Source organism: Candoia aspera, chromosome 2 (assembly GCF_035149785.1).
Source record: "Candoia aspera isolate rCanAsp1 chromosome 2, rCanAsp1.hap2, whole genome shotgun sequence".
NCBI classification, from domain to species: Eukaryota; Metazoa; Chordata; class Lepidosauria; order Squamata; family Boidae; genus Candoia; species Candoia aspera.
The window spans coordinates 47,058,791-47,086,692 of NC_086154.1; the positions used below are offsets into that span (position 1 = coordinate 47,058,791).

General features: G+C 41.3%; 1 protein-coding gene across 4 annotated transcripts in view; it reads right to left on the minus strand.

The window, feature by feature from the left end:
* The window catches only part of FLNB (filamin B), an 82,828-nt gene extending 56,307 nt beyond the window's left edge, over nt 1-26,521 (minus strand). For all 4 annotated transcript variants that reach the window (XM_063291734.1, XM_063291733.1, XM_063291732.1 and 1 more), the window contains exon 1: nt 26,123-26,521. In XM_063291734.1, the coding sequence (XP_063147804.1) occupies nt 26,123-26,414 (292 nt within the window). In that variant the 5' untranslated portion in view covers nt 26,415-26,521. The remainder of the gene's footprint in view (nt 1-26,122) is intronic.
* Between the last annotated feature and the right edge of the window lie 1,381 nt (nt 26,522-27,902).

The following is a 27,902-nucleotide window of genomic DNA, read 5'->3' on the forward strand; positions in this document are numbered from 1 at the left end:
AGCTAACCAACAATTAATCTTGGGTGCACGACCCAATTACTGTTGTTAGATAATAAGCACTCTTGAAAGTGCAGTAACAAAAAAAACCTCCTAGAAACTAAGAACTGAATGCAAAACTCAAACCTGGCTACAATAGTTAATAGGACTGAGCAGTGCTTCAGATTTGATTAGGAAGAAGTGCTTCAGAATGCATGGAGGTACATATGCACCATCTGACTATGCCAACTATGTATGTTTCCAGGATTGTGCAGCTGCAACAGATGCATAATCCCAGAAAAAGATACTGCTTTAATGTACTTTAAAACTAATGGGTCATAAACAGGAGGTTCATTTATACTCCAGTGCTGACTGAAGCACTTCTTCTAAATCAAATCCAAAGAATTCCACAGCTCTAATAATTAAATACCTTATGAATCAACTTGCAATGAACAAGCACTGTGTGGAAGTTACAGGAAAGAAGTTCACAGGTATTTGGTTATGCAAACAAGTTCTTTTCCCAGAATCACACAACACTAAGCAACAAGGTTTCTTTGGCTTAATTTGAGACGCAAGACATGTTTGGTTTAAGGAGCTATCACCAGGTGTGTGTCCATGCACATGCTAAAGCCTTTTTTTCTTTTAAATCAAACATGCTGCACAATCTTACTAAGCCTCACCAACTTACTAAACCTTCACCTGTGTCCAGGTGAGGTGGTCCAGATGCTGCCACCTGCAGGCTTCATTTTCCAGGTGAGGTCAAGAGCTAGACCTTTATAATGCAGGCAGATTACAGCTGTTCAATATTAAGCAAGATTCAACCTATACTCCTTCCATTGCAGGCAATAATTTTAATGTCAATGGCTTTGATCTGTTGCCTAGTCAATTAAGAGTGTAATTTGCACCCAGACACTGTCATTGTTAATTGTAATCTTAAATTGCTTAAGCAACTGAACTATTAGTCTCAAGTTATTAAGACCCAAGGCCTGAGGAACAATGTTTAACTGTATTGCAATATTTAATAGTAAATGCAAATGTACACTTACAGGGCAGACATTTATCTCCAGGATAAATACTCCTTGTGGCTGCATCTTGGACTTTGTATTTATTGTAAAGCCTTAAACATGCCAGATTACAACAGCAATTGCTCAACAGCCAAAACATACTTTTAAAGTAAAGGGACTGTGACAATTTCCACCCACAAACTGAACTTGCACAACACTGTGATCCTGCTAGAATTCTATAATTGAATGAACTATTACAAAGTGGAAGAATTCATTTCATATCAGGCAAAATGGCCAAGAGGAGGAAGAAACGATGTGCCAAACCATTCAGGGACACTTCAACATAAGAGAACCCCAAGGTATGGTTTGCTCAGACCTCCTAAAGATTTCCTTAACCTTTCTTTTTCCCACAGAAACTAATAAAATACTAGGTAGTAAATCATCTATTTTCACCTACTTAATTTTCAGTTACACTGTATCAGAGCAGATTGCATAGAAATGTTACAGAAAGAATTACAGTTGAAGTGCAAATATTCTTAAACACTGTAATAGTTTTCTTTGGTCAAAGCAGAGGCAAGAAAACTTTCAGAAATCAAGGGACACATTTTCCCCCGCACAATTTTCCAACCTAAAAGAACCCCAGATAGTGGTGGAATAAATATGTTACAGGGAAGGGGGTGGGGTGGAATTTCCATCCCTTTTATACTGGTGGGATTGGTCCCATCCATCACTGACCCAACCCCATGAAACAGGTGTTTTAATCCACCTATTCTGGGGGGTTTTATTTTTAAGTGAATACTTCTATCAAAAATCAACAAGGGGTGGGGTGCAGGGGGAACGTCGAGGGACTACAAATATGGGCTAACTGTTCCTTGCTCCCTGTTTAGAGGCATTAACTATGTTATGAGCTAATAAGCTACGTGGGCCCTCTACAAGCTGTGCAGTTGTACAGGCCTGGTCTACTGGTTAAAGTGCTAGATTAGAATCTCGGACACCAAGAATTGTAGTCTGCTTTAGGCACAAAAGCCAGCTGGTTGTCCTGGGACTAGTCACTCTCTTTCAGCCCTAGGAAGAAGGCACTAGCAAACCACTTCTGAAAAGGTAGCCAAGAAAACTGTACAGACTTGTCCCTGTGGTCGCCAGGAATCAAAGTTGGCCCTATGGACCATAACAATCATGTGTAAGAGAAGAGGCTAAGATAGAATGATTTATTTCCAAGATTCCAAACATGGCACACATGTGCCTGCTGACATTCCCCTTGGCACCCCACCCACTTCTCTGCCATTCTGATTACGTTTTAAAAATTGTTCTTTATTTGTTCAGTCGCTTCCAACTCTTCATTACCTCATGGGCCAGCCCACGCCAGAGCTTCCTGTCGGTCATCAACACCCCCAGTTCCCCCAGGGACGAATCCGTCACCTCTAGAATATCATCCATCCACCTTGCCCTTGGCCGGCCCCTCTTCCTTTTGCCCTCCACTCTCCCTAGCATCAGCATCTTCTCCAGGCTGTCCTGTCTTCTCATTATGTGGCCAAAGTATTTCAGTTCTGCCTTTAATATCGTTCCCTCAAGTGAGCAGTCTGGCTTGATTTCCTGGAGGATGGACTGGTTTGATATTCTGGCAGTCCAAGGCACTCTCAGAATTTTCCTCCAACACCACAGTTCCAAAGCATCGATCTTCCTTCTCTCAGCCTTCCTTATGGTCCAGCTCTCGCAGCCATATGTTACTATGGGGAACACCATTGCTTTAACTATGCGGACCTTTGTTGTCAGTGTGATGTCTCTGCTCTTAACTATTTTATCGAGATTTGTCATTGCTCTTCTCCCAAGGATTAAACGTCTTCTGATTTCCTGACTGCAGTCAGCATCTGCAGTAATCTTCGCACCTAGGAATACAAAGTCTTTCACTGCTTCTACATTTTCTCCCTCTATTTGCCAGTTATCAATCAAGCTGGTTGCCATAATCTTGGTTTTGTTGAGGTTTAGCTGCAAGCCAGCTTTTGCATTTTCTTCTTTCACCTTCATCATAAGGCTCCTCAGTTCCTCTTCGCTTTCAGCCATCAAAGTGGTATCATCTGCATATCTGAGATTGTTAATGTTTCTTCCAGTGATTTTAACTCCAGCCTTGGATTCCTCAAGCCCAGCATGTCACATGATGTGTTCTGCGTACAAGTTGAATAGGTAGGGTGAGAGGATACAGCCCTGCCGTACTCCTTTCCCAATCTTAAACCAGTCCGTTGTTCTGTGGTCTGTTCTTACTGTTGCTACTTGGTCGTTATACAGATTCTTCAGGAGGCAGACAAGATGACTTGGTATCCCCATACCACTAAGGACTTGCCACAATTAGTTATGGTCCACACGGTCAAAGGCTTTAGAATAGTCAATAAAACAGAAATAGATGTTTTTCTGAAACTCCCTGGCTTTTTCCATTATCCAGAGGATATTGGCAATTTGGTCCCTAGTTCCTCTGCCTTTTCTAAACCCAGCTTGTACATCTGGCAATTCTCGCTCCATGAGTTGCTGAATTCTACCTTGCAGGATCTTGAGCATTAGCTTACTGGCATGTGAAATGAGTGCCACTGTTCGATAGTTTGAACATTCTTTAGTGTTTCCCTTTTTTGGTATGGGGATATAAGTTGATTTTTTCCACTCTGATGGCCATTCGTGTGTTTTCCAAATTTGCTGGCATATAGCATGCATTACCTTGACAGCATCATCTTGCAAGATTTTGAACAGTTCGGTTGGGATGCCATCGTCTCCTGCTGCCTTGTTATTAGCAATGCTTCCTAAGGCCCATTCAACCTCACTCTTCAGGATGTCTGGCTCTAGCTCGCTGACCACACCGTCAAAGCTATCCACGATATAGTTCTCCTTCCTATACAGGTCTTCTGTATATTCTTGCCACCTTTTCTTGATCTCTTCTTCTTCTGTTACGTCCTTGCCATCTTTGTTTTTGATCATAGCCATTTTTGCCTGGAATTTACCTCCGATGTTTCTAATTTTCTGGAAGAGGTCTCTTGTCCCTCGTATTCTATTGTCTTGTTCCACTTCCGCGCATTGCTTGTTTAAAAATAATTCCTTATTTCTTCTGGCTAACCTCTGGAATTTTGCATTTAATTGGGCATATCTCCCCCTATCACTGTTGCCTTTTGCTTTCCTTCTTTCTTGGGCTACTTCTAGTGTCTCAGCAGACAGCCATTTTGCCTTCTTGGTTTCCTCTTTCTTTGGGATGTATTTTGTTGCCGCCTCCTGAACAATGTTGCAAACTTCTGTCCATAGTTCTTCCGGGACCCGGTCTACTAAGTCCAGTCCCTTAAATCGATTCTTCACCTCCACTGCATATTCCTTAGGAATATTAGTGAGCTCATATCTAGCTGATCTGTGGGTCTTCCCTAATCTCTTTAGTCTGATCCTAAATTGTGCAATAAGAAGTTCGTGATCTGAACTACAGTCAGCTCCAGGTCTTGTTTTTACCGACTGTATAGATGTCCACCACCTTTGTCTGCAAAGGATGTAGTCAATCTGGTTTCGGTGTTGTCCATCTGGGGAAGTCCATGTATAAAGCCATCTTAGGTTGCTGGAAGGGAGTGTTTGTTATGCAGAGTGAGTTGTCTTGGCAAAATTCTATCAGCCTATGTCCTGCTTTGTTTTGTTCTCCCAGGCCATGCTTACCTGTAATTCCAGGTGTCATTTGACTGCCCACCTTAGCATTCCAGTCTCCCGTGATGAAAATAACATCTCTTTTAGGCGCGTTGTCCAGTAAGTGCTGCAGATCCTCAGAGAACAGCTCTACTTCCACTTCTTCAGCATCTGTGGTTGGGGCGTATATTTGGATCACTGTGATGTTAGATGGCTTGCCCTGAATTCCAATTGAGATCAATCTATCGTTTTTTGGATTGTATCCAAGCACTGCTTTAGCCACTTTACTATTAATTATGAAGGCTACTCCATTTCTTCTGTGGTCCTCTTGTCCACAGTAGAAGATCTGGTGGTCCTTTGATGTGAAGTGGCCCATTCCAGTCCATTTCAGTTCACAGATGCCCAAAATGTCTATCTTTAATCTTGACATCTCACCAATAACCACATCCAATTTGCCCTGGCTCATAGATCTGACATTCCAGGTTCCAATGGTGTGTTGATCCTTAGAACATCGGATTCGCCATTCACCACCAGCACCGTCGGCCGCTAGCCATCCTTTCGGCTTTGAGCTAGCTGCGTCATCACGTCTGGGGCTAGTTGACCTCATCCTCTGTTCCTCCCCAGTAGCGTTTTGACCATCTTCCAACCTGGGGGTCTCATCTTCCGACGGTATACCGACATATCTCTGGTTGTACTGATCCATTTAGTTTTCACGGAAATACTGGGGTGGGTTGCCATTACCTTTTAAAAATAAATTGTCCATTAAAAAAAAAAAGGTAAAAGCTGACATATTAGAAAACACCAGCCTGAAGCTTACATTTTATTTTCAAGCTTTCTTGTTGTTGTTGTTTATTCGTTCAGTCGCTTCCGACTCTTCATGACTTCATGGACCAGCCCACGCCAGAGCTTCCTGTCAGTCATCAACTCCCCTAGCTCCCCCAGGGATGAGTCCGTCACCTCTAGAAAGCTTTCTTACAAACCAAAAAAGGGAGGGGGGTGGAGGGTTGTAACCCAGTGTTTTGTTTAGAAGTGGGCACATTACAGAAGGAGGCCGAAGATAAGAATGGAGAGCACAGAACGTTGTGCAGAAATTGAGTAGAGGGAATAGCAAATACTGTACCAATCAGTTAAAAGGCAGCAGTTTACCAAGGTAAGCTTTACATGGCAACAATTCTATAAATGGACAAGCCCCCCCCCCGCAGCGTTTTTGCAAGACTGTCCACAACACATTCACAAAATTCCAAATGTGCCCATCAGCTCCAAAAGGTTGGGAATCTCTAATTTATTTGGAATATTTATAAGATGCCTCTTAACTCATTAAGCAGTTGAGAGTAACATTTAAATAAAACAGCAGTTATAAAAAATCAAATGTAATAACTGTAAGGTAAAACCTGAAGCTGAATCATCAGGCATCTCTGATCACAAGGGGTTTCATTTGCCAATCAATGTCAAATGCAATGGGAGGGGGGTCTATATTATTGGGCGTGGGGGTGCCACAGGAGTAGAAATGTGGAGTTATCCAGGAGATAGTTCTATCTGGTGGCACTATTGTTCCCTATTGCTGCTTCCTTCACTTTCAAAAGCCAATTCTAAAACAAGTGTGGAGTTAGGGCTTAGTTATTTGTTCGAATATAACTTTGGATATTATCTGAGCTTTGGAAAACCAAGACACTTTCGATAACAGCCCTATTTTGTCCAACTCCTAACCCACTATGAGCTCCATTTGATTAATCAATACTGAGACTCAGCAAACCTCTAAGTAGACACTCACACCTTTGAAAATTAGTTGCATCCTACAGACCAATGTTAAATATTTACTAAGGAAAAAGTCCCTTGCAGAAAGATTATTCAGGCTGACTCCTGGCATCTGCAATTCAAATAGCTCTCTTAAAGATGTGGTCTGGGACTTTGGGGGTTTTGTGAAAGCTTTTTATTACACCAGAATGCAATCTGCTTTCAAAATCCCCTCAAATGTAAGATAAGATCATGGTCCAATTGTTAGACGACTGGAAATAAAGCTCACGTCCCTGCTTGGTCACAGTAGTGTGAATTGGGACCCACAGACCCTAACAATGAGCGAACAAGTTTGACGCTTTTTTTGAACTTTGTCCTGCTTCAGTACAAGGAATTTGCAGACAATCAGCGGAAACATGATAAACTGCCATAGTCAGTTCCCTTAGCAACTAGAATACACAGAAGGGCTGTGCTTTTTACTGACATGCGCAAGCAAAAGCTACAGCACCACCAAGAAAGAGACCAAGTAAGCAGACCTGCCAGTCCCAGAGAACCAGGCTAAGTGGCATTGTTTATTTGTTTATTTTTGTGCCTTTGATTCAGTTGTGAACCTTGGCGACTGCCTGGAGAAGTTCACATAGTTATCTTGGCAAGATTTTCGAAAATGGCTTGCCCTTGCCTTCTTCCCAGAATTGAGAGAAAGTGACTGGCCCAAAGTCACCCAGCTGACTAAGATGGAATTAGAACTCATAGTCTTCCGATTTCTAGTCCAGTGCCTTTAACCACTACAGCAAACTGACACTCTTTCAATGCTTAATATTGCTAAAAAAAAAATCTGGACATTGCTCATATTCAGTCTATTATAGACCTGAAGATATGGGGATAATTAGGATGCACATTTAAGCTTACAGTACTTTCCTCGTTTAATTTGTATTACTTTGCAACATAATTTATTTAACATGAGAGGGATGATCAAATCCATTTTGTGCAAACTTTTCATGAAGGCTAACAGTTTACTTACCTAACAATTTTGTTATCTAGTTTCGGTTGAGATTACGCATTAATCTTTTACAGAGACATATCTATCATTTATGAAATTTGCGCCAAGGTAGTATACCATTTTGACTCACTTCATACCAAGCCATAGCAACAGGGATAGGAAACATATGACCCTTCAAATGTTGCTAAATTAGAACTTCTAGATAGTTGGAGCTTATGCATGTTGCAGGTCAGCAACATCTGGGAACTGATAGGATCCTCAACTTTCCAATATAGCTTTCAAACTGTTTAATCATTTGCCAATGGTGTAACATCTGCTGGGTTTGTTCAGGGATTAAATAGGACTTTCTTTCTGAGTAATCTCCTCTGAGAGATTTCAAGGGTTCAGGAATTGTGCCCTCCCCACTTGCATCAACTCTGCAATCTCAATTAGCACAGTATTTTCCTGTAATCACAGTGGGAGTCCTGTGTAACTCCCTGGGTTCTGTGTATTATTTATCAACCATTCTTTATATGTCCAGTGGGACAGAAAGAGGAGATCAGGGTGCTATAACTTATATATTACTACAGTACTTCATTCAAAAGAAGCTGTAAAAATCCCAATGAAGGATGTAGCTGGTTTTGCCAAGAAGCAAATGCAAGGGCGCTGGGCAAAGCAAAACCCAGGATACAACCCTCTCCTCCTTCGTCACTGACATTCTTTAGGTTTGAAGTGTTGCCTTCTCCCATTACAGCTGCTAATTACGTATCTGCGGTTGTGGATTACATGCTTCATCCCTGAAATGGTCAACTTTAAAGCATGTTTTTTATTGTGCTGCTTTTTCAAAGTTAGTAATCATTTCAAAAACTGAGTAGAAATTACTGTATGTTTTAAGGAACAGAGAAGATTTTGTTACCAAGCACAGTACATGTTCACTACCACAAAAAATACTCTGTTAAAACCATCATCCTCTATAGGGGAAAATATATCATGAAATCAATGTGAAGGGGGGTGCTTTATCTTTTTATGTTGAAGAAAACTGTTCAGGCAATCAAGACCATGCATAAGCATCAAGTAAAAACTGTTCATGCTCCAAAAATAGGTATTGATAATTAGCCCGACTGCTAAACTTTTGCGAAATTTTATTTCCGGGTGTAAGCTAGCAAAATTATCCTAAATATCCATAAAATATAATTCAGTCTGTGTTCAATTTTTTCCAGTTCTCCTGGAAATTGTGACATTCCCTATGCAAAAGACATCAGTTCTTTGTCTTAATGCCTTTTTTTAACCCATTCAATCATGTCCGCCCAGAGTCCCTCTGATAGGAGGAGATGGGCGGTGACAAATTTGATTGATTGATTCATTATAAATAAATAAATGTCCAATTCTCTGAGACTGCCTGGACAAGTCCCTGCAGTTTCCTTGGCAGGGTTTTTCAGAAGTGGTTTGCCATTGCCTCCCTCCTAGGGCTGAGAGCAAGTGACTGGCCCAGGGTCACCCAGCCGGTTTTGTGCCTATGGCAGGACTAGAACTCAGTCTCTCTCAGTTTCTAGCCTGGTGCCTTAACCACTACACCAAACTGGCTCCAAACTAGGCAACAGTAAATTCTGGGAACTGCAGTCCTGACCCATTTAGAGGCCATCAGATTGGGAAAGGCTGTTCCAGATATTCTGTAACAACTTTCCCTTGGACAGTCTTTGCAAGAGGCTTATATTTAACTACAACCTCTCCCTTATTTACCTGGCATATAACTTAAATAGGAGAGTCTCCAGCTATGCTACTCTGCAAGACATACATGTAGACTGAATAAACATCTCAGAACTTCTGAAGAATGACACAAAATGAAGGAACGGTGTTCTTCCTTGGGCAAACTTGAATCATCCTCTCACTTCATGCTATAGTTTGAAACATTTCAAAGCAAAGCATAATTCAGCTCCAAGAGAAGTTGAACCCACTGAATGCTTCAAAGGAATAGCAAGTTCTGTCTTGGGCAAAATTCCTTCTGATACATGGAAGGTCTGGAGAGAATGCATCTCTCCTCGCTGCCACCCACAAACATGGAGACCAGGAAAACATTCCCAATGGCAGCCTGAACTGTAAATGTGAAACCTTGTTCAAATATAGAAAAAAAATCAAAGAAAATAACTTTATGAAACAAGATAGGTCTTCTTGTATTAGTCTAGAGCAGGCCTGCACAACATGCCGAACAGCTGTTCAGGGTGCCAGATATTCCTTGGTCACCCATGATGATTTTTAATTTATCAATGTGGCCCTTTCTCCTCTAAAGGTTGTGCAGGCCTGGTCTAAAATTACAGGGTAAGTCCCATTCTCATGACTAACAAGCAATATGCTGTCCATTCTGTTGCTGCGTATAAGTTACAACACACATACAGGACTGAAGGATATCCTTGGAATCAGAAGTACTTCCAGTGTAAATGGTCAATGCTATTTACAAACATGAATGACTCTGAAACCACCTTATGTGATGTCATTACAAGCCATGGTATAATATTACAAAAATGAACCATCATGCATATCTAGCTTGAAATGAAATGAAAAAGGAAGCATCTGGAACCAATTGCTTTTGTTTTTCAATCACTTTGACTAAACCTGACAAACATTAATCCAGCTTCATGAGCTATGGTTGAAACTGACTCAATTCAAACAATCCATTAATTAATTAATGCAGTTAATTAAGAACAAAATTGGAAGCTTTCAAACTCTTCATGGCTATGACATCAAAACAGGAGAGGGGCCCTTATGTCCATGTATAACTACTGGAGGGAAGTCTCCAAATTATTGCATATGAGTTAGCTAAAACCAGAACAAACAAAACTCTGCCACAGAGAAAAACTACCATGTACTGAACCTGCTGGCAAGATTCAATTGGTCTTTCAGCAAGCAATCAAATGTACCTTAAAACAGGGTAGGGCAACCTTTTGATGGCCAACCGTGCACTTAGCAACTGACATCTAAAACAAGTTCTGAACATAGGATAAGCTGCCATAAGCTTTTCTGGACCAAAGTCAACTTCATGAAATCTAATTCTGTATTAAATTCATTAGACTTTCAAGTTAACAAACTAGCAGATGCATGACCCCACATAGTGAAGTTTGATTTTTAAGAAGGCGGTAGAGATAGATAAACATTGTGGTTAAGTAATACAAGGAGCCACATGTCAGTTGCCTCATCATGGTTGCAATATATCTACAGCTTTTTTGCAAAACATTTGGTTGCTCAAAATACACTGCAGAAGTTCAAACTGACAAAAGTTTATAATTATCAGAGATTCTGTAAATTTATGGATAAAGCCTTTACACCCTTTAATTGCTAAAAAGGGTAACATTATGTCTTTAAATTACAGCTATTATTTTCTAGTGTTAGAAATCCTAGAATTCAACCAAAATCAGCTGTTTGTATTCTGATGATTCTAACATCTTTTAAGATGTTTTAACCATGGAAGCACTTTGTATTTGACACGCAAACATGCTGCAGACTTACACGATGAGGAGTTTATTTATAAAAGCAATGAATGAAAAATTCTACTACTTGAGAATTTTACCCAAACCAGCCTATTTGCTGACTCAGAATAATAGTATGTAAACAGTAACAGGAAATCCTAAATTTAACAAAGCATTTGGGAAGAAGTGGTGTTTGTTAAAGCCTAATGTCTGTTAAACCCGAATTTACACAACTGATGTGAAGTATGTCACTGTGTCAACTCATGTCATTTGTTTATCAACACAATTTGTTCAGACTGTTTTGGAAACAATGGACTTGACTTTGTCCATTATTTGGGAGTGAAATCTGAATTAAAATATCTGTTGCATCCTGCCAAAGTCCATAAAATTGAGGTTTTACTGTACTGAGAGCTTTCAATTTCCAGCCTAGATCTGAAATACAATTGGGAATCTACTTTGGGCACAGAGTATTAACCAATCAGCATAAAAATAGACCTGTGACCATAAATTATTTTGCCCTAACCCATAGTTCTGTTACAGGGACTGCCAACCTGTGCCACAAGATCCACAAAGATCTTGTGGCTGACCTCAGCAGGAGCAACAGGACTGATGTGCTGGCACTGGCAAAGCAGGGCTGCATGTTTGTGCCAACTGGTTGAGGCAGCTTCACAGCAAGGTTATTTAGATCTGGGAGTAGTCTCTAACAGAAGTCAGCACCTAGCAATGCTTTCTTTTCTAAGCATGTTCACTCAGCATGTTCAACACAAGGAACTTGGAAACAAAATTTTGCCATAATCATCCTATAGAATTTTTGCTTCCATGTATTACTAACACAGAAGTTTCAGCTTTCCAAGCCCGTTCTGCATCCTTAAAGTTTGCCTCAACACGTTTTGGATATATGACATCACTGACAAACTTGTTATACTGACAATTAAGTCCCAGGAGTACAGGCCCTCTCTTATACTCCACAAAGCACATTCCTTACAAGTGAGGTCATCTCTTCTTCCCCATGTATGTAAAAAAAAAAAAAAAAAAACAGAAGCTGGAGATGAGATCAGTTTACTTTGTTTCAGCCTTGACTGAACTGATGTCTTCAGAAGCATCTGAAAATTTATTCAAGTATTCCAGCAAGATTTTCTTGGCAGCTATTCTTGCCTATACATGCAAATATGTAGCCTCTTGCTTAAAAATGCTATTCATTTCAAATCAGGCCATCTCAAGCACTTAGAGATCTTTAATTCTCACCAGGTTTGAGGGGACTCTGGGCAAGATGCCCACAGGCATTCACTACACAAACCACCACCTTTTAAAAAGATTGCTGCATCCACTGTTCACTCAGCATGTTCAACACAAGGAACTTGGAAACAAAGATGGGAAGCTCATCTCCTTGACTGTAAAAATTAAAAGAAAAAGGTGCTTTAGGATTCTGAACTTGTACTCAAACAAGGCCAACCCAAGCAGCACCACTGTTTCTCATGATTTGTGCAATTACTTTTAAGTCAGAACTTACATCCAAGATCTTGAAGCACACAGTATGTTATGTCTTCCCTGTGATGGTGCCTGCGCTCTGGAACACCATCCCCCCAGAGATCTGAACAGCTTCCAACCTGATGGCATTCCAAAAGTCCCTGAGGACCTTGCTGTTCTGCCAGGCCTGGGGCTACCATGGGTGTCAAACTTCTATTACTGTACTTGTTTTTGTTATATTGTATGTTTTATGGACATGCATGGTTCTTTTTGCTCAGCTCTATGGTTCTTTTCCTATTTTAACTGTAAGTCACTCAGACTCATTTCAAGTCAGACAGCCTCTAAATTTAAGTAACTGTTTAAAAATCTAGCAACATCATCAGCCTGCCCTAGAATTCAGCTGGAAAATATTTATTCATTCAAGCAAGGGAACCCAGGATTTCATGCCACCACTTTTTAGTGTTCTTATAAGAATGCAATGGAAGTAGAATTGTTCCCCTGATTCTACAGTCCACGAGTGAAATCTCTAAGTGGGAACCTCCTACCCATCAAGTTCCATCGAGAATCATGCTGATTACAACTGTTAGGATGAATTAAAAATCAAACTTAGTTAAGTCTCTGTTTATAATACTGAAGGACTATCCAATCTAAACTTGCCATAGGAAAATGCTGAAAAAACTGTAACCCATCCTTAAGTTTGTATGAGCAGCTTTTGTTTCCACTAAATAGCTCTTACTAGGTATATACATTCTTCTATAGAAGGCTGCCAGTCTTTCAGTTTGATATTTCAGAGGAAGTGGCAGAACAAGGCAAACGATGCAAAAGAATGCTGGTTCTGTGGGCTTTGCAGCCCACATGCCTTGCAGTGACATCAGTTGTAATTCAATGCCTACCCATCTGTTGCAAGTAAATGTTTTAGTATCAATCAATCGTTCCAGTATGAGTAAAGACTTTCCTACAGGACAAGAACAGTGCTGCTCCAAAGCAAGTCTGGAAGGAGCACCTCCAGTACCTCTCAATTCATCCATTTGAAACAACAGACCTTCACTGAAGCCCACAGTTGTCTTTAAAACATGTTTGACTCAGAGTCTGTGGACAATGTTAAAGCACAAATTAGATCAGCTTGAAACCAGCTGCTGCCTTCTCATTTCCCCAGAAAAATGCTTTCAAATATGATAATAGTCATGTCAAAATATATGGTTTGGACAGACACCCTTTGGTATGTGTAGTTCATATGCAGAAATCATAACTCTGTGCCAGAAGCAGAAAATGAGGACCCAGCAAAAAAATATTTTTCTAGCTAAACTGGTTGGATGCATTATCTTTTGTGTCTATGTAGCATATTTTCAACTGCTGTTTCTCCCATCCCTCATCCAAAGAGGAGAATTCAGAACCTACTTGGCATTTCCTGAACTGGAACTCATTACAACTTGCTTGCTTCAGGCACAATGTAATATTTAAATTCCAGCACCTTTCTTCAGCTGCTGTTTAAGTGAGTTTTTTTAGAGTACAATGCAAGAGTACATCAGCCCTTGTTATTTTTATGAAGGTGCAGGAGATTCACTCTTAGTGCTTGCCAAAACGTGTTAATTCAAATTTCAGGTGGCAGTCTGGTTAAAAACAAACCAGAAGGCTGATCTTATGCAAAAGGGCAGCTGAATAATGCTCATAAGGAATCTTCAGAGACCAGCCACTTTTACGCTAGATTTCATTCAAGTCTCATCGCTGTTGCACAGCAGGTTATTACCTAGTGCCAGAGCAATTAATCCCGAGAGAGAGAAGAAGGTTCAAGCAGTTCTATGTAGCAGCCACTGCAGGACAAACCACTGTTTAAAACATTGTTGCCAGAGATGGAGAGAAATACTGGAGAGAAATTCAGAGGAGAGTTAAGGTCTGGAAACCAAGCCCTAAGAAGAATGGTTAAAAGATCTGGGCATATTTAGCTTATAAAAAAAGACAATTAAGGGGTGATACAACAGCAGTCTGAAGAATTCCTGAAGAGCTTTGCTACAGAAGGGGGAGTGGAATTATTCTCTAATGACCTGGAGGGCAGGACCAGAACCAATGGGATAAAAGTACAAGGAAGAAGGATCAGGAGCAGCTTTCTAACTCCACAACCTCTTAGCCAATTGCACAGACTGCCACACGACTGGTGAATTCTCCTTCACCAGAATTCTTTAAGCAGGGGTGGATGAGCAATTGTCAGAGATGGTCTAGTAAATTCTGCATTGAGCAGGGGTTTGGAGTAGATGACCTCTAAGATCTCTCCCAACCCTGTTATCTGAAGATTCTATGATTAAGAGGAGCACCATTAGCTAAGGAAGCAAAATGCCTTGAGTTATCCCTGAATATATACAAAGAAACTTAAGATACTGCAACCAGGGGAAGGATATCCTGAGTAAGTTTAAGTAGATTTGGAAATGGTTGTGCTTCCCTTCCTTAGTGGCTTACGCTATACATCCTCCCTCTGATTCTTATTTATTCAAAAATATATATTGTTTTTTGTTTCAATTAGCACCCATCAAGATCTCTGCCTACTGCCATTTCGTAACACTTCAGATATTCATTTAGAATAACCCATCTTGGTTCAGCCAGCACTAGGAATCACAGGTTAATAAAAAGGTCTAGGAAGCTTTCAGGTCATAACTAACATCCTCAGTATTAACAAGTATGTTTCCTTAGACTGGGTATAGATCAAGATACTTCCAGGCAGCTGCCACCAACAGAAGCCTGTATAGATAAGTAAAGCTATTCAGATATGGTTCAGCCAAGTATCTTCTGTGCAGCACACGCCAAGCATTGAAGCCAGAGTGGATAGGTTTCAAAGCCAAAACCAACACATTGGAAGTAATCAAAAGTGATTACTGTTTGGGGAAATCCTTGACTGCAATGTATACTTTTATTCACTTTTTCCATCTGAAACCATCCACAGTCACAACATGAACAAAACTGGCAAACGGAAATCCCATTCATGTAAGAATGCACAGTTCAGCCAGATTTTATCACAGCCAAAGAACAGCATTTTGAAAAAACTGAACATCCTAAATTCATGGAAAACATTTTAACGTTCACAGTCTGTTACACCTTTTAAAATGTGATGCCATGGGATACTTCCTCAAATTAAGTTATTTTAAAACATCTTATTCAATATTATGCTAGAAACTTGGAACATGTAACTCCCAAAAATAGTTCACTTGTATTACTCATATTTTGCCACACATAAAGCCAGAGACTAAAGAAAAAAAAGGAATCTTGATGCCTACTTCAAAAAAAGATTAGATTATCAACATTGCTAAGGCAACAGCAGCAGCAGATTTAATTATAGCATTTCTCCAACCTTACTACCAAAACTACAATACAGGCCTTGATATTTTGCACACTGTGACATATGTAACCATCCTGTTTTTCAGCTGCCTTATCACCTAATACTAGAGGAAATCCAGATGTTTCCCTTAACAGCTGGCAGCCTTGACATATAACTGAAGAACAAGGCTTATTCGTCTACTTTTTATATTTAGTAACATAAAAAAGATGCTTTAGAGACTGAATTCCAAAGCATAATTCACATAAACCAATGTTCTGCCAAGTAAAGTTCGCTCATAATAATTAAACTGTTTCTTAGCAGTCACTGGCTGTCTTTGAAGGATATTGTAACCAACAAAAACCTGAAGGTACAGCATCAGAATTAAATAGATTCAGATTGACATCTCTCTAGAATTAAAACAACACTAAATTTTGAATCCCTCTTTTCCATGTATGTTGTATGCTACTTCAGCTGACTAAGAAGCTTCAGCGGGATCCCAAGGCTTGGATCTACATTAACACTCGGAGAGTGTTTTGAATTATGTCAAAGTAGCCTCCTCATACTAAGAAGCAATAAAGGGGGTTACAGTGATGAAGATAGGAGCCTATTTGTTAGATTTAAATCCTGCCTTTCCTCCATGGGCTCAAGACAATATACCTAGCACTCTTGCATGCAACTCTAGCAATTCAGCCATAAAAACAAGAAAAAACACTTTTTAAATAAGTTTTCTCATACTGATAAATGAGATCAGTCAGTAGAGTACCTGGGATGGCTAAGTTTCAAACAGATAATAATGTTGGCACAAGGCCACATTAATTTGCGTAATCTTGGTGGTTACTGTTTGTTCATTCCTTTGAGGTATTCCCAAAGCACAGTATAAAGTGAGCCTAAAACACACTCTGCCTGGGTGGTCTCTGTCTTTGCAGAAGGCCATATTTTGCTAAAAGAAATTATCCTTTCAAACAAATCAATTTTTGGCTATGTAAACCCCAAGAGAGTTGTCAACAATGCAACACAGTCATGGGCTCAGCTTTCCTCTCCCACTATGCCAATATCCAGATTAGTATCCTGTTCAGGTACTATGCACCAATGTACAATTCAACATGCAAAGTGTAGTAAGCAGTATCTCCCTCAGGTTACATGGAAACCAGGCCATGTACATACACATTCCTTGCTGCAATCCAGACACAATACTGTGGAGACCAATTTTATAGTGACAGATGCAGCAAGAATTGTACATGAAATGTGTCATCTTTGAACACAGCTCATCTATACTTATTTTCAATAAAAAAATAAGAGGACACAGGGTAGCTATTAATTAGCATCAACCTTTATTAAAACTGAGCACATCATAAGAATCCTATTTTGATCTATTGGGAAGAATCTATGGATTGAAGCAACATAAAAGCCTCAATAAATAAATAAAGGAGGAATACCATTAAGAAACTATATAAGATCAAGTCTGATGGTGAAATATTTATTCTGAGACACATCAGTCTAAAACAGTTTTAACTCACCATGATTTAACGATTTAGTCATCAGGCTGATATCAATCACTGAACCTTGTACCTTCCACAGGAAGTTTGTGTTTTAAATCCTTGTTTTAGTACCAAAAGTGTTGAGTTGTCCTTTACAGTGATAATCCCTAGCATAAGCTCTCCTCCATAAGAAGCCTCTATAGGAAGCAGACAGGAGACAAATCCACTAACACTCCTTTCAACACAGACTCCTAAGATGTAGCACATGTTTGGGTCAAGCAGACCAAAGGAGAACAGAACTTACTCTATGTAATTTGCTTTCTGAAGTAGAATCAGCAAAGCCATTTTCATGCTACTATAGCTATAATATTCTGACTAGCTTATATTTCCATTTCTGGTTTAAATTGGTTACAATTTAAACAGTTCTTCCCATGCTACCAAGCAATTCAATTAGCTATACACCGACACCATTTTCATTGCATTCCTTTACACCCCTACACACTGGAGCCTGAATAAAGACATTAGTTAACAAGTCTGATATAAAGTAAAAACTATGTTCTGTACTGAACAGAAGAAGTCCTTTTTTCTCTTGGATGAAGGGCTTTTACACTAATCAAAGAATTTCCAGTAAACTTTGACTACATTATCAGTATTTCTTTGCACAGAGCAGGGCTTCCTCCACTGAGCAGGGGGTTGTACTCGATGGCCTAAATGGTCTCTTTCGACTCCATGATCCTAGGATTATGAGTCTTCTACCACTTCTTGCATGTTGACATAAGGGACTATGTATTTCTTAACATCTTCTCTTCTTCTGACTTCCTCAGCAGTTACTCAGAGACTGTACCAGACTAGAGGGGCCTATGACATAGGCAAGTCATTAGGTTAAATAAGTCTAGGTGACTGGTAGCTACAGGGAGTGAGATGCGAAGGGGAGTAGAAGCAAGATTTCCCAGGTATACTATATGTGTTAAGCCTTAGATCTTACATTCCAGTTTTCATGAATGTCCCACCTCAACTTAAGAAATTATGTTAAAAATTTTTGGCATTCACACTATCAAAATCCAGCATTGGGATGAGAAAGGGCTCAGGATCTCTCTCTCTCTCTCTCACACACACTCACACACACAATGTTCAGGGATTCATTCCCCTCCCCTACCTATAGGTTGACTCATAATATATATATCAAATTCCAAACTTGGCTATTTCTATCCTTCTTCCCCTCCCCCCCCAAAATCTATATAGATGATATCATTCAACACTGTAGTAACGAATTCAACTGTTACCTAGGTATTTCAGTATGTATAAACATAGGGTGTGAACACTAGCTGCTAGTAGTGAAACCACCTTCTCTAATTAATCTCTATTAATTTTACTTACTAAGGAAACTGCATATAAAAACCCCCATAAATCAAATATTTCAGTTGAACAACTCCACCCAAAAAGCTAGTCATAATACGGGTTGATTCCTTGAACTGCAAAATGAAGACTGGAAGTTGCCTCAATAATAAACTAATTGCAACTTAATTAACACACCTTAGCACACACCCTGCTGAGCCACTGGTAAAAGTACAACTGTTACATGGTAAGAGTCACCATGAAGTGGGTTTGGCATATCTCCATGTAACAAAACCATCTCAACAATGCTTATCAGTAATCCTAGTGGAATGAGTCAGCTCTTACTTAGCTAATACATTGCATGATATAGTGCATTTCTCTTTTAAAAAGAGTTATCCTTTGACAAAGAATTGTTTCCTTTGCCATACTATAGAGAAACACTGATCACCAAGACAGTAACTGAACATATGCCCCTCTCAGGAATACGTACAGTACCTGCACAAGATTCTACAATGAGCACCTCATATAGAGGGTGTTACAAGTCACTTTAAGATTATAAATTAAGAAAGGAATAACAGATGGATGTTTTACTGGAACTTTTCCACTCAGGCTCACTGGAGACATGAAGCTTTCTTGTATGAGTGACACTTCAAAATTTTAGTACAACTGCTGACCTACCAACTTTATTGGTAAAATTATCTGCCAATTTTATTGCTTAAAAAAAAAAAGCCCTGCCCTCTTTACAGTAGGAATAAGTTTCCATTTGAAAAGCTGGCAATGTACAGTGAATAAAACACATAACTTGAACTTCAGAAGTGGGACTCCCAATCATGCAATATTCTGTGTTAAATGTGGATGGATTATACCACTTCTGTTAACATCCACTAAGCTTATATTTCTGATCCTGTTGTGAGCATGAGCAGAAAGTTAAATTGTAATTTCCTTCATGCAAGGGAACAAAAATAGTTCAGTGTAATATCAGTTATTAAATTTGGTAGCTAGTCATTAACTGTGCTTACAATGCCAAAATACACAGCTGCTTAATTATGTACTTTTCAACAAAAAGGGGTTTATTTTGCTGTGTGATGAAACTTTCAGTTTCAAGACACCTTTTGCATTTTAGATGAATAGTCCTATACAAGGAGTCTGCAATGCTAGACAATTCTAACAGAATTTATTGCCTAAAAATCTACATCTACATAAGTGAGCAATCAATATATCCTTTTTTTTCTTGTGGTGCTGTGTGTGTGTGTGTGTGTGTGTGTGTGTGTGAGAGAGAGAGAGAGAGAGAGAGAGAGGCCAAATTCTAGACAAATGCTCCACTTGACAATAATATGTAAGGCAATGAAACTTTTTGCATGCACTTCAGGAATCTTGGTAGTACTAGGGCCAAAATGTGGTTTTGAATCTTGTCCAATGGCAAACTAGTAAAATAACCTAAACTGAGGTAAAGCTGCATTCTTACTGCAGAATTTATAGTTTTTAAAGTTTTTCTCCTTGGCTTAGGCTGTAAATCTACAGCCACTTACCAACTTCATTGAATTCAGTGTGATTTAACTCTGAACAGACATGACTGATGAAGCGATGTCATATGTTCTCAAAATCATATAGTATTTTTGTCCCAGGAAAAAGGGGTAGAGTACTTGAGAAAGAAAAGACAGCCATGCAGGAAAGATCCATGGGAAACATTTATTATTTGTGTGACTTGTGTAACCTACTTTTCTACTCTGCAAGTACTAAGGGCATCTAACAAAACAATGAATTTAAATCTAAGTACAAACAAACTAAATCTAGTAATCAGCAGTTAAAAGCTAATGGAAGAGATGCATCTCAAACAGTCAGGCTCTAAGCCATTTAGGGCTCTGAAGGATAACATTAACACCTTATATTGTGCCATGAAAGATCAGGCACCACACAGGCATGGGCATCTACAGGGGGGAAAATGATGACATATGTGAGACATCATCACACACTTTCCACAATTTACACATTTGAGTCAGACATTGTGACACAAGCATGTAATTGTAGCATTTGCGTGATGACCTCACTGCACAAGCATCATCATTTTGATAACACTGCAACTTGTTATGGATGCTACTGCATATGTTTCCTATACTTTGCATCAGTTACATTATATACTACATTTCGTACTGATTGCAACTTATGGGCAATTTCTAAATCTGGCAAGTTGCAACACTCAACAGGATATAACCAACGCATGGATAATAGTTGCCAAGTCTGATCCATTCAGAAACGGTCACAGCTGACTCACTAGCTGTAACTGTGCAAATGAACGCCTAGCCACAGCAGCCATCTGTAAACCTACTGACAGTTGAGAATTCAGGAACCTGCTCTTTCAGGGTAAAATTCCATCCAATCTCCTAATTCACTTTCTTATTGATCAACAGCCTCTTTCTCTCATCTGGATCTAATTTCACCTTGTTCTCCCACACTGAGTCAATTATTGAACAGAGACAACATTCAAGGATACTTCTGAGGAGTGACAAGGAACCATACAGCTAGTCACCTTGATCATCTTGATTGACCAAACTGTTGCTGGACAGAGTCCTGCTGGTCACAACTCGCTTTCCATTTGTCTCAAATCCTGGCTTTTCTTCTCCAGGTTTGGCCAAAGTCCTTGACTGATCTTCCCATCTCTTTGGAGGTCAGCCGATAGGTCTTATTTCTCTTGGATACCATTCAGCAACTGCTGTTGTCCAACAGCCATCCGACACGCACGTGACATGTCTTGCCCAGCGTAGCTTCTGTTTTCGATATTCCACAATGACATCATTTATTCCACTTTGTGTTCTAATCTAGCTGCTTGGGATGTGGTCTTGGAGAGAAACTTTCAGCATGGATCTTTCAGCATGGATCAAAGATCATAGCTTTTCAAAGATCCATACAGCTAGTGCCATCAGATTTTTTTAAAAATTGATCTTCAAATGACCACTTCCCCACCTGAGACCTGAGACTGTAATAAAATGATTTAAGGAACTATCCTGATATTCCCTGACCCTAACCTCATGCTACAAGTCACCAGTTAAACACACTGAAAGAATAAAGTCCTTCTTTTATTTTAAGGCCTAAGGCAGATGTACCTTAAATATTTCACAGTGCTACTAGTAGTATTCACAGGTTTTAAAATCCAATACACTGGTACTCTACAGCTTGAGCCTTGGCTACCCAGGAACCGACATACAACCGCCCAGAGTCCCCCTTTCTGGGGGAGATGGGTGGTGATATAAATTTGAATAAATAAAATAAATAAATACATGCACATACCCAGTTTTGCCCAAACAGTAATCATAATCCCAGCTTTAAAGAGGCGTTAAGCAGCCATCTCCCAGCATAATGTAGAAGATGCTGAATACTTAGTGAAAGACATTCCTCCACCTTAATAGTCGTGTCAAGTTTCTGCTAGTTATAGCAGCATAAGGAATACAAGAGTACACATGATTCCTATTGTGCAAAGTGAAGTAAGGTAACAAGTTATTCTACTGTTAATATTTAAACTGAAAAGAAAGCAGAGTGAAGTAATTTCTGGAAAAGCAAGTTTATAGCAGCTGTCAGAGATATTTTCCTACAAGGAGACTCAATCTGAGCTCAGCAGAGTTCCCCTGCTTCAAAACATATGGGTTACATACAGAGATCCAGCATTCCTTCTCCTATACTTTTCCTTGAAGTCTCAAGTCTATTTATACAGACACAACATCGCTAAAGTTATGCTTCAGGTCTCTAATTCAAGGTCACGTTTTGCTCAAAACAACATAGTTTTATACCCTGGAGACACAACTGAAAAAAGAACCAACTTACTTCCTTAGCTAGAATTCAGACAGAACTCCAATTCATCAAACAGGGTAACAATTGTTAAAGAGGTATGTCTGAGCTCCCCACAGGCAGGTATTAGTTTTATTTTCCTTTACTTGTAAACTCATCATTTCTATGCTACTACTCAGCTTTCTGGTAGCAGCAGGAGAGTCAGGGCTCTGCCATTATGCCAAAAAGCCATTTCTCCCACTTTTTCTTCTAACACATGGGGGGCAGAAGCAGGGAGAGGAAGGGAAATGGGTCTTTTGGATGCCAGTCAGCCTGCACCCGCACAATAGCTTATAGGTTAAAGCTTTACCACAGATATGCCAGCAGCAGATCCCCAAGATTCAGACACCCCACCCCCACACCTTAAGCCAGGGTTTCTCAACCAGGGTTCCATGGAACCCTTGGGTTCTGCATGAGGTCATTAGGGATTCCCTGGGAGATCATGATTTATTTAAAAAATTATTTCAAATTCAGGCAAGTTCACATTAAAGAGGTAAGTTTCATTCTTTTAGTTTAAGAACACTGTTCATGCATATGTACAGGCCTACCCATGAAACATACTAATTCTGTAACTTCTGGCCTACATCTGAGCCTGAATGTGCAGGGGTTCCCCAAGGTCTGATATATATTTCAAGAGTTCCTCCAGGGTCAGAAGGTTGAAAAAGGCTGCCTTAAGCACTGCAACCCTGAAACTGCAGGAGAAATGTTTAACAGTTGTCCAGCAGTCTTCTAGAAGATCACTGGACATACATCAAGAGTGTCTCCCTGCTGCTCCAGCTCTGCAGCACCTAAGCTGCAAGTAAGTGGATGGCTGTACCTCAGGGACACCTTCCTGGTATAGCTGCCTGACCCGCTGAAGAGGGCATTCATGACATGTGTCCACTGTAGGACACCTAGACATATATATAAAATGTCTCCCAAGGCTTAGGTGCCACAGCACCAAAAACACTCATTTCCCCTCCTATTCTTCCCCTGGTTCATCCAGAACCCATGGGTAGCAGGGAAAGGAGGGAGAATGGTTCCTTTGTTACTACTTTTCCAATCTTAAAGAATGAATTCTCCCTGGAATCAGAACCAAGAGAATATTGACAGGTTTTCTGCTACCTGTTACTGGCACCAAGGGAGGCATTCCTAGCCTGTCTTGCTCCCTCTCTGCTTCTGGTGCTGGCAGAAACCTTACCCTGCTTCATTGTGCAGGCAGAGTAGGGATTGGAAGGGCTCTTAGTTCTTCTTTAAGCCAGCAGAGTTTTCTGCTAATTCCTGCTTGGGAGAACAGCACTTTAGTGTTGCCATGTGGAAGAGATGCCAGGTTATAGATTTGTCAGTTCTGGAAGGATTCTTCCCATCTTTTTTTACTTTTGCTTTAGGCTCAGCCCAGAACATTAAAGACATAGCTGTGATTAATAGAAATCCCAATACATTTATGTCATAACAAATACTAGCCTGCAGACTGTGTTATCCCTGAAACTCAGGGTTACTGTAAGAGTAGTTCTTGTTTATATGGGTCTAGGAGAATCATACATGACTACACGAGACAAGTCCTTGCAGTCCAAAGGGAGAACAAAAAGCACACTAATGACCTGGTGGTAGATTTTTAAGCAAGGAATGGAGTACCCATATGCTCCAGACATCGCTAGACTACAACACAACAGCCTTTGCTACCATGGTCAATATCTTCAGTAGGAATCCAGTATCTGCAGGATCACAGATTTCCTACCCATGTTCTAAGTGAACTGGAATAGATCAGTTTCCAATTCTCAATTGTCTAAGAGAAATATTTAAAAGCCTTCATGTTCCCTTTAGAATGTTATACAAGAAAAATTGTCCTGTGAAAAGATTTGCTAGCTTCATATAAGTACTTATCATAAGTTCCTGAAATAAACATCTACCCAGAGGAACCTTGTTCCTTAATTCTTCACATGTGTCTCCCTGCACCTTTATTTTCCACTTGGCTTCAACTGGTTGGGTTTAGAGGCTTAGTAAAGAAACTAAATCAGTCCCATAAGCCTGAAGTCTGTTCACCTTTGGCCTAGTATTCGAAGTTTCATACTAAGTTTACTGCTTAGCTCTCTGATATAATGGGACAATGTTCTCCTAAACAGATATCAGCATAATATTTTGACACAGAAAAACAAAATATAGGTCTTACTATAAACCACCAAGAAATCTTGGTAATCAACAGCATAACAATTTTAATTAATAAATGGTAAAGAGCCAGTTTGTGTAGTGGTTAAAGGCACCAGGCTAGACACCAGGAAACCATGAATCCTGCTTTAGGAGCAAAGCCAGTTGGATAACTTTGGGAAGCCACTTTCTCTTACCCCTAGGAAGGCAGCAATGGCAAACCACTTCCAAAAATCTTGCCAAGAAAACTGTATGGACTTGTTCAGGCAGTTGCCAGGAGTCAAAACTGACTCAAAAGCACACACAAAAACCCCCCCACTACAAATAAAATGGTTTCTGCTCCATTTATTTAGGACGTTAACATCAAATCTGGGGTCACATATCTAACTAACCCACAGCTTGGTTTAACTACACTTTGTTAAGCAAGTTATGTCCTGGTACACATAAAACACTAAGCCACAAACCCTAGTTTACCCACCACAATGGCTAACTTCTCACATAACACAAAAGCAAAACCAATCAAGCCACTTTAGAGTTTAGCATAATGCATGACCTGTATGTTTTACATTAATAGAATTACAGGCACTTTAGAACTCTTGCTAAAAATATTGCACCATTTTGCAAGTAGACACACTGCAGCATGATTTCAATGCATTTATTCTTCAGGGTAAAAAGTTAAGAGTATTCTTGGGGATTTTTGGCAGATTACCTTCAACTATTTCCCTGTCTCATTGTGGAGTCCACTTCATGATTTTGGACTACTCTCACTCTCAACCAACCTACCTCACAGGGGTGACAGGAAAAACCACATGTGCCACCTTGCATTTTCAGAGAAAAGGTGGGATATAAACATCATAATAAAGAGACTGCCACAGCAAACACTTATTTTTGTTCTGTTTTGAACTGATACAAAGATTAGCTTGATGCATGCTTCCCCCTGAAGTTTTGAGAGGCTGGACTTTTCACAGTGCAAACTCTTCACAAGTTTTCAGCGCAAAACTCAAGTCCTGCAGCCCAAGGCTCTACCTGCTGGGAGGGAGGCACCTCAGGAAATGCTGCCTGTGAAGTGCCAGCCCTGTCTTCCCTTCCCCGGGATTTGCTTTGACCCCTATTAGAGCTCAGAGCTGGCCAGAAGTCTGTACAAGTCAGGAAAAGCCTGATTTTTGGAAGTGGGGAGGAGAGATAGAAGAGAAAGGAGCGGATATCCCAAACTTAAAGCGTCCTTCCTTCTTGGCTAGGAAAATCCTTGTATACTTTTCCTTGGGCGGGCTTGTTACCGTGAAGAGAGAAAACGGAGTCCTGGATCTCTTTTCGCCCTCAGCGGCGCTAAACTGGGCTGCTTCAAAGCCAGGCGAGCACCCGGCAGGTATCCGGGCTAGGCTTCCCAAACCCGCAGCCCCACCCAGCTCCTCCTGGCTCCCGCAGGCTGTCCGACACTCCCGGAAGAGGCTCGGCAGCTGGTGGGCCAAAGTCAACCCACACCTCCTCGTCCCCACCGACCCTCAAACTCTGACGGGGTCCCGGAGGGTCTCCCACTCTCCTCTCTTAGCGCGGCTGCAAATATTAGGATGGGGCTGCGGGGCGGGCAACCCCAAGCACGTCTGCGGAAAATTAGGTCTCCGAGAGCTCTGCCGTGACGCCCGGGATGCGAAGCACCTTGAGGCGGGGGAGCGAAGCGGTCGGCCTCCCTCAAGCCGAGGGCCACACACGCTGGGAGGCAAGGGCTTCTTCCCCCGCACGCCCCGCGCCCCGCTCTCTCTTCGCCCAGCCCTGAAGAGCGCCGCGACCGCGCCAAAGCTCACCGATGGAGACAAGCTTGATATTCTCTTTTTCGAGGAACTCGAGCGCCACAGAGACGTTTTCCAGCTGCATCTGTCGGAAAGTGGGTCTCTGGTGGTACTTGCGGTACATGCGCTTCTGGCTGAGCACCTCCAGCAGGGCGATGAGGCGCAGCCCGTCACTCAGGTCGAACTGCAGGTTGCCGATCCGCTTGTTCACACAGCGGAGGTGCTCGTTACACCAACGGGTGAAGGTGTTTTGCTGAATCCGCTTCCAGGGCGCGTCGTCCGCCAGGTCCTTCTCGGTCACGGGCATGGCTGCAGAGTCCGCCTCGAGGTCGCCGCGGCCCAAGGGATGTTGGTGCTCCTGCCACCGAGGGTGCAAGCCCTGACTTAGCTCGCCGCTGCTGCTGCTGCTGCTGCTCCCACCTCCGCCACTGCAGTCACTGCGAGCCGCCTGGCCCCGCGCCTGCGTGCTCATGCTGTAGCAGCCCCGCCTTCTCTTGTCTGGGCTGTAACTAGCGGGTAGACCGACCAACCAACCCGACAGCCTCGGCCGGGCGTCTCGCTCCCTCCCTGCTGCTAGTGGGTGAATCTGGGCGGTGAATCTGCAGGGCAGGAGAGCCGCGCCGGAGACTTCGCAACGCCAGACGAGCTGGAAGCAGCCCTCCCGCGCTGCGGACCCACGTGGCGACTTACAAAGGCGCTAGCGAGGGCGTCTTTTCGGCGAGACCTTAAATACCCCTCTCCGATTAACGGATTGGATCCTGGCCAAGGAAGGGGCGGAGCCTGCTAGGAGGACAATCGCGGCAGGAGGGGGGACGAGGAAAGTCTTGCCGCCTCCCTTCAGAGGCACCGGGCACACTGAGAGTCGAGCGACACCTTTGAGCCCCTTCATTAATTGTTTACTGCAGAGGGAAGCAAACTGCGACCCTCCTGTTGTCGGACTCCAAATTCCACTAGCCACGGCCAGCATGGCCAGAGGTTAGGGTTAGTGGGTGTTGTAGTCCAGGGTTCCCTGCAAGAATTACCACTCTTCATCTTGGGGAGGCTAAATGCAGTGAAAGACGTTTGTATTTATAACCCTCTCTGGCACAATTTTCGGCGGATGGGTGGATAGCCTGTATAAACTCCTATAGAGCTTATAGAGCCAAAAATCCCAACAACCGCTAGACTCCAAAGAGAGGGGATATTTTTAACAGCCATCTGATAGTTCGGATTTTGCAGCCCAGGTGTGGTACACCTGGAGGAACTGTGGGAAATATATCTGACCAATGTTTAGATACCTTTATTCCACTGGAGATGTGTTAATTTTTTAAGTGTCATAAAGGCGTGTTGTTTTGAGTATCAAAACTAAAGGTAGCAAGTGCTGTGTATAGAAGAGGTTTTTAGCAAAGGCCATTTATCATAGGGTAATGGTGGGGGGGGGGTGTCATTTGCCGAGGTCCTGTACCAGCTGTTAAATGTGCAGGCCAGAAATTCTGCTTCTGCTTTGGTGCTTGAGGTTTTCTTTTTCTATTGTTTCTCCAAGCTAAACAACAACAGAAAGAAAATACAGTCCTTGCATGCCAGATTCTGTTGGATGGTGCTTTTGTTTCTCAAAAAAAGCAAAGCATAAAGCCTGTGCTGCTCTGGTATAGAAATCATATTCTAACTCAGAGGTCACAAAAACCTGCCAGCTTTCAACATGCTTCTCTTCATCAGAAAAAAGCACTTATTGAATAAAATCTTACCTTGTGAGAAGATCTGGGATTCTCAAAAGCTTGCTATTTTATTTACTTCTGAATTGGTCCAAAAAACAAAA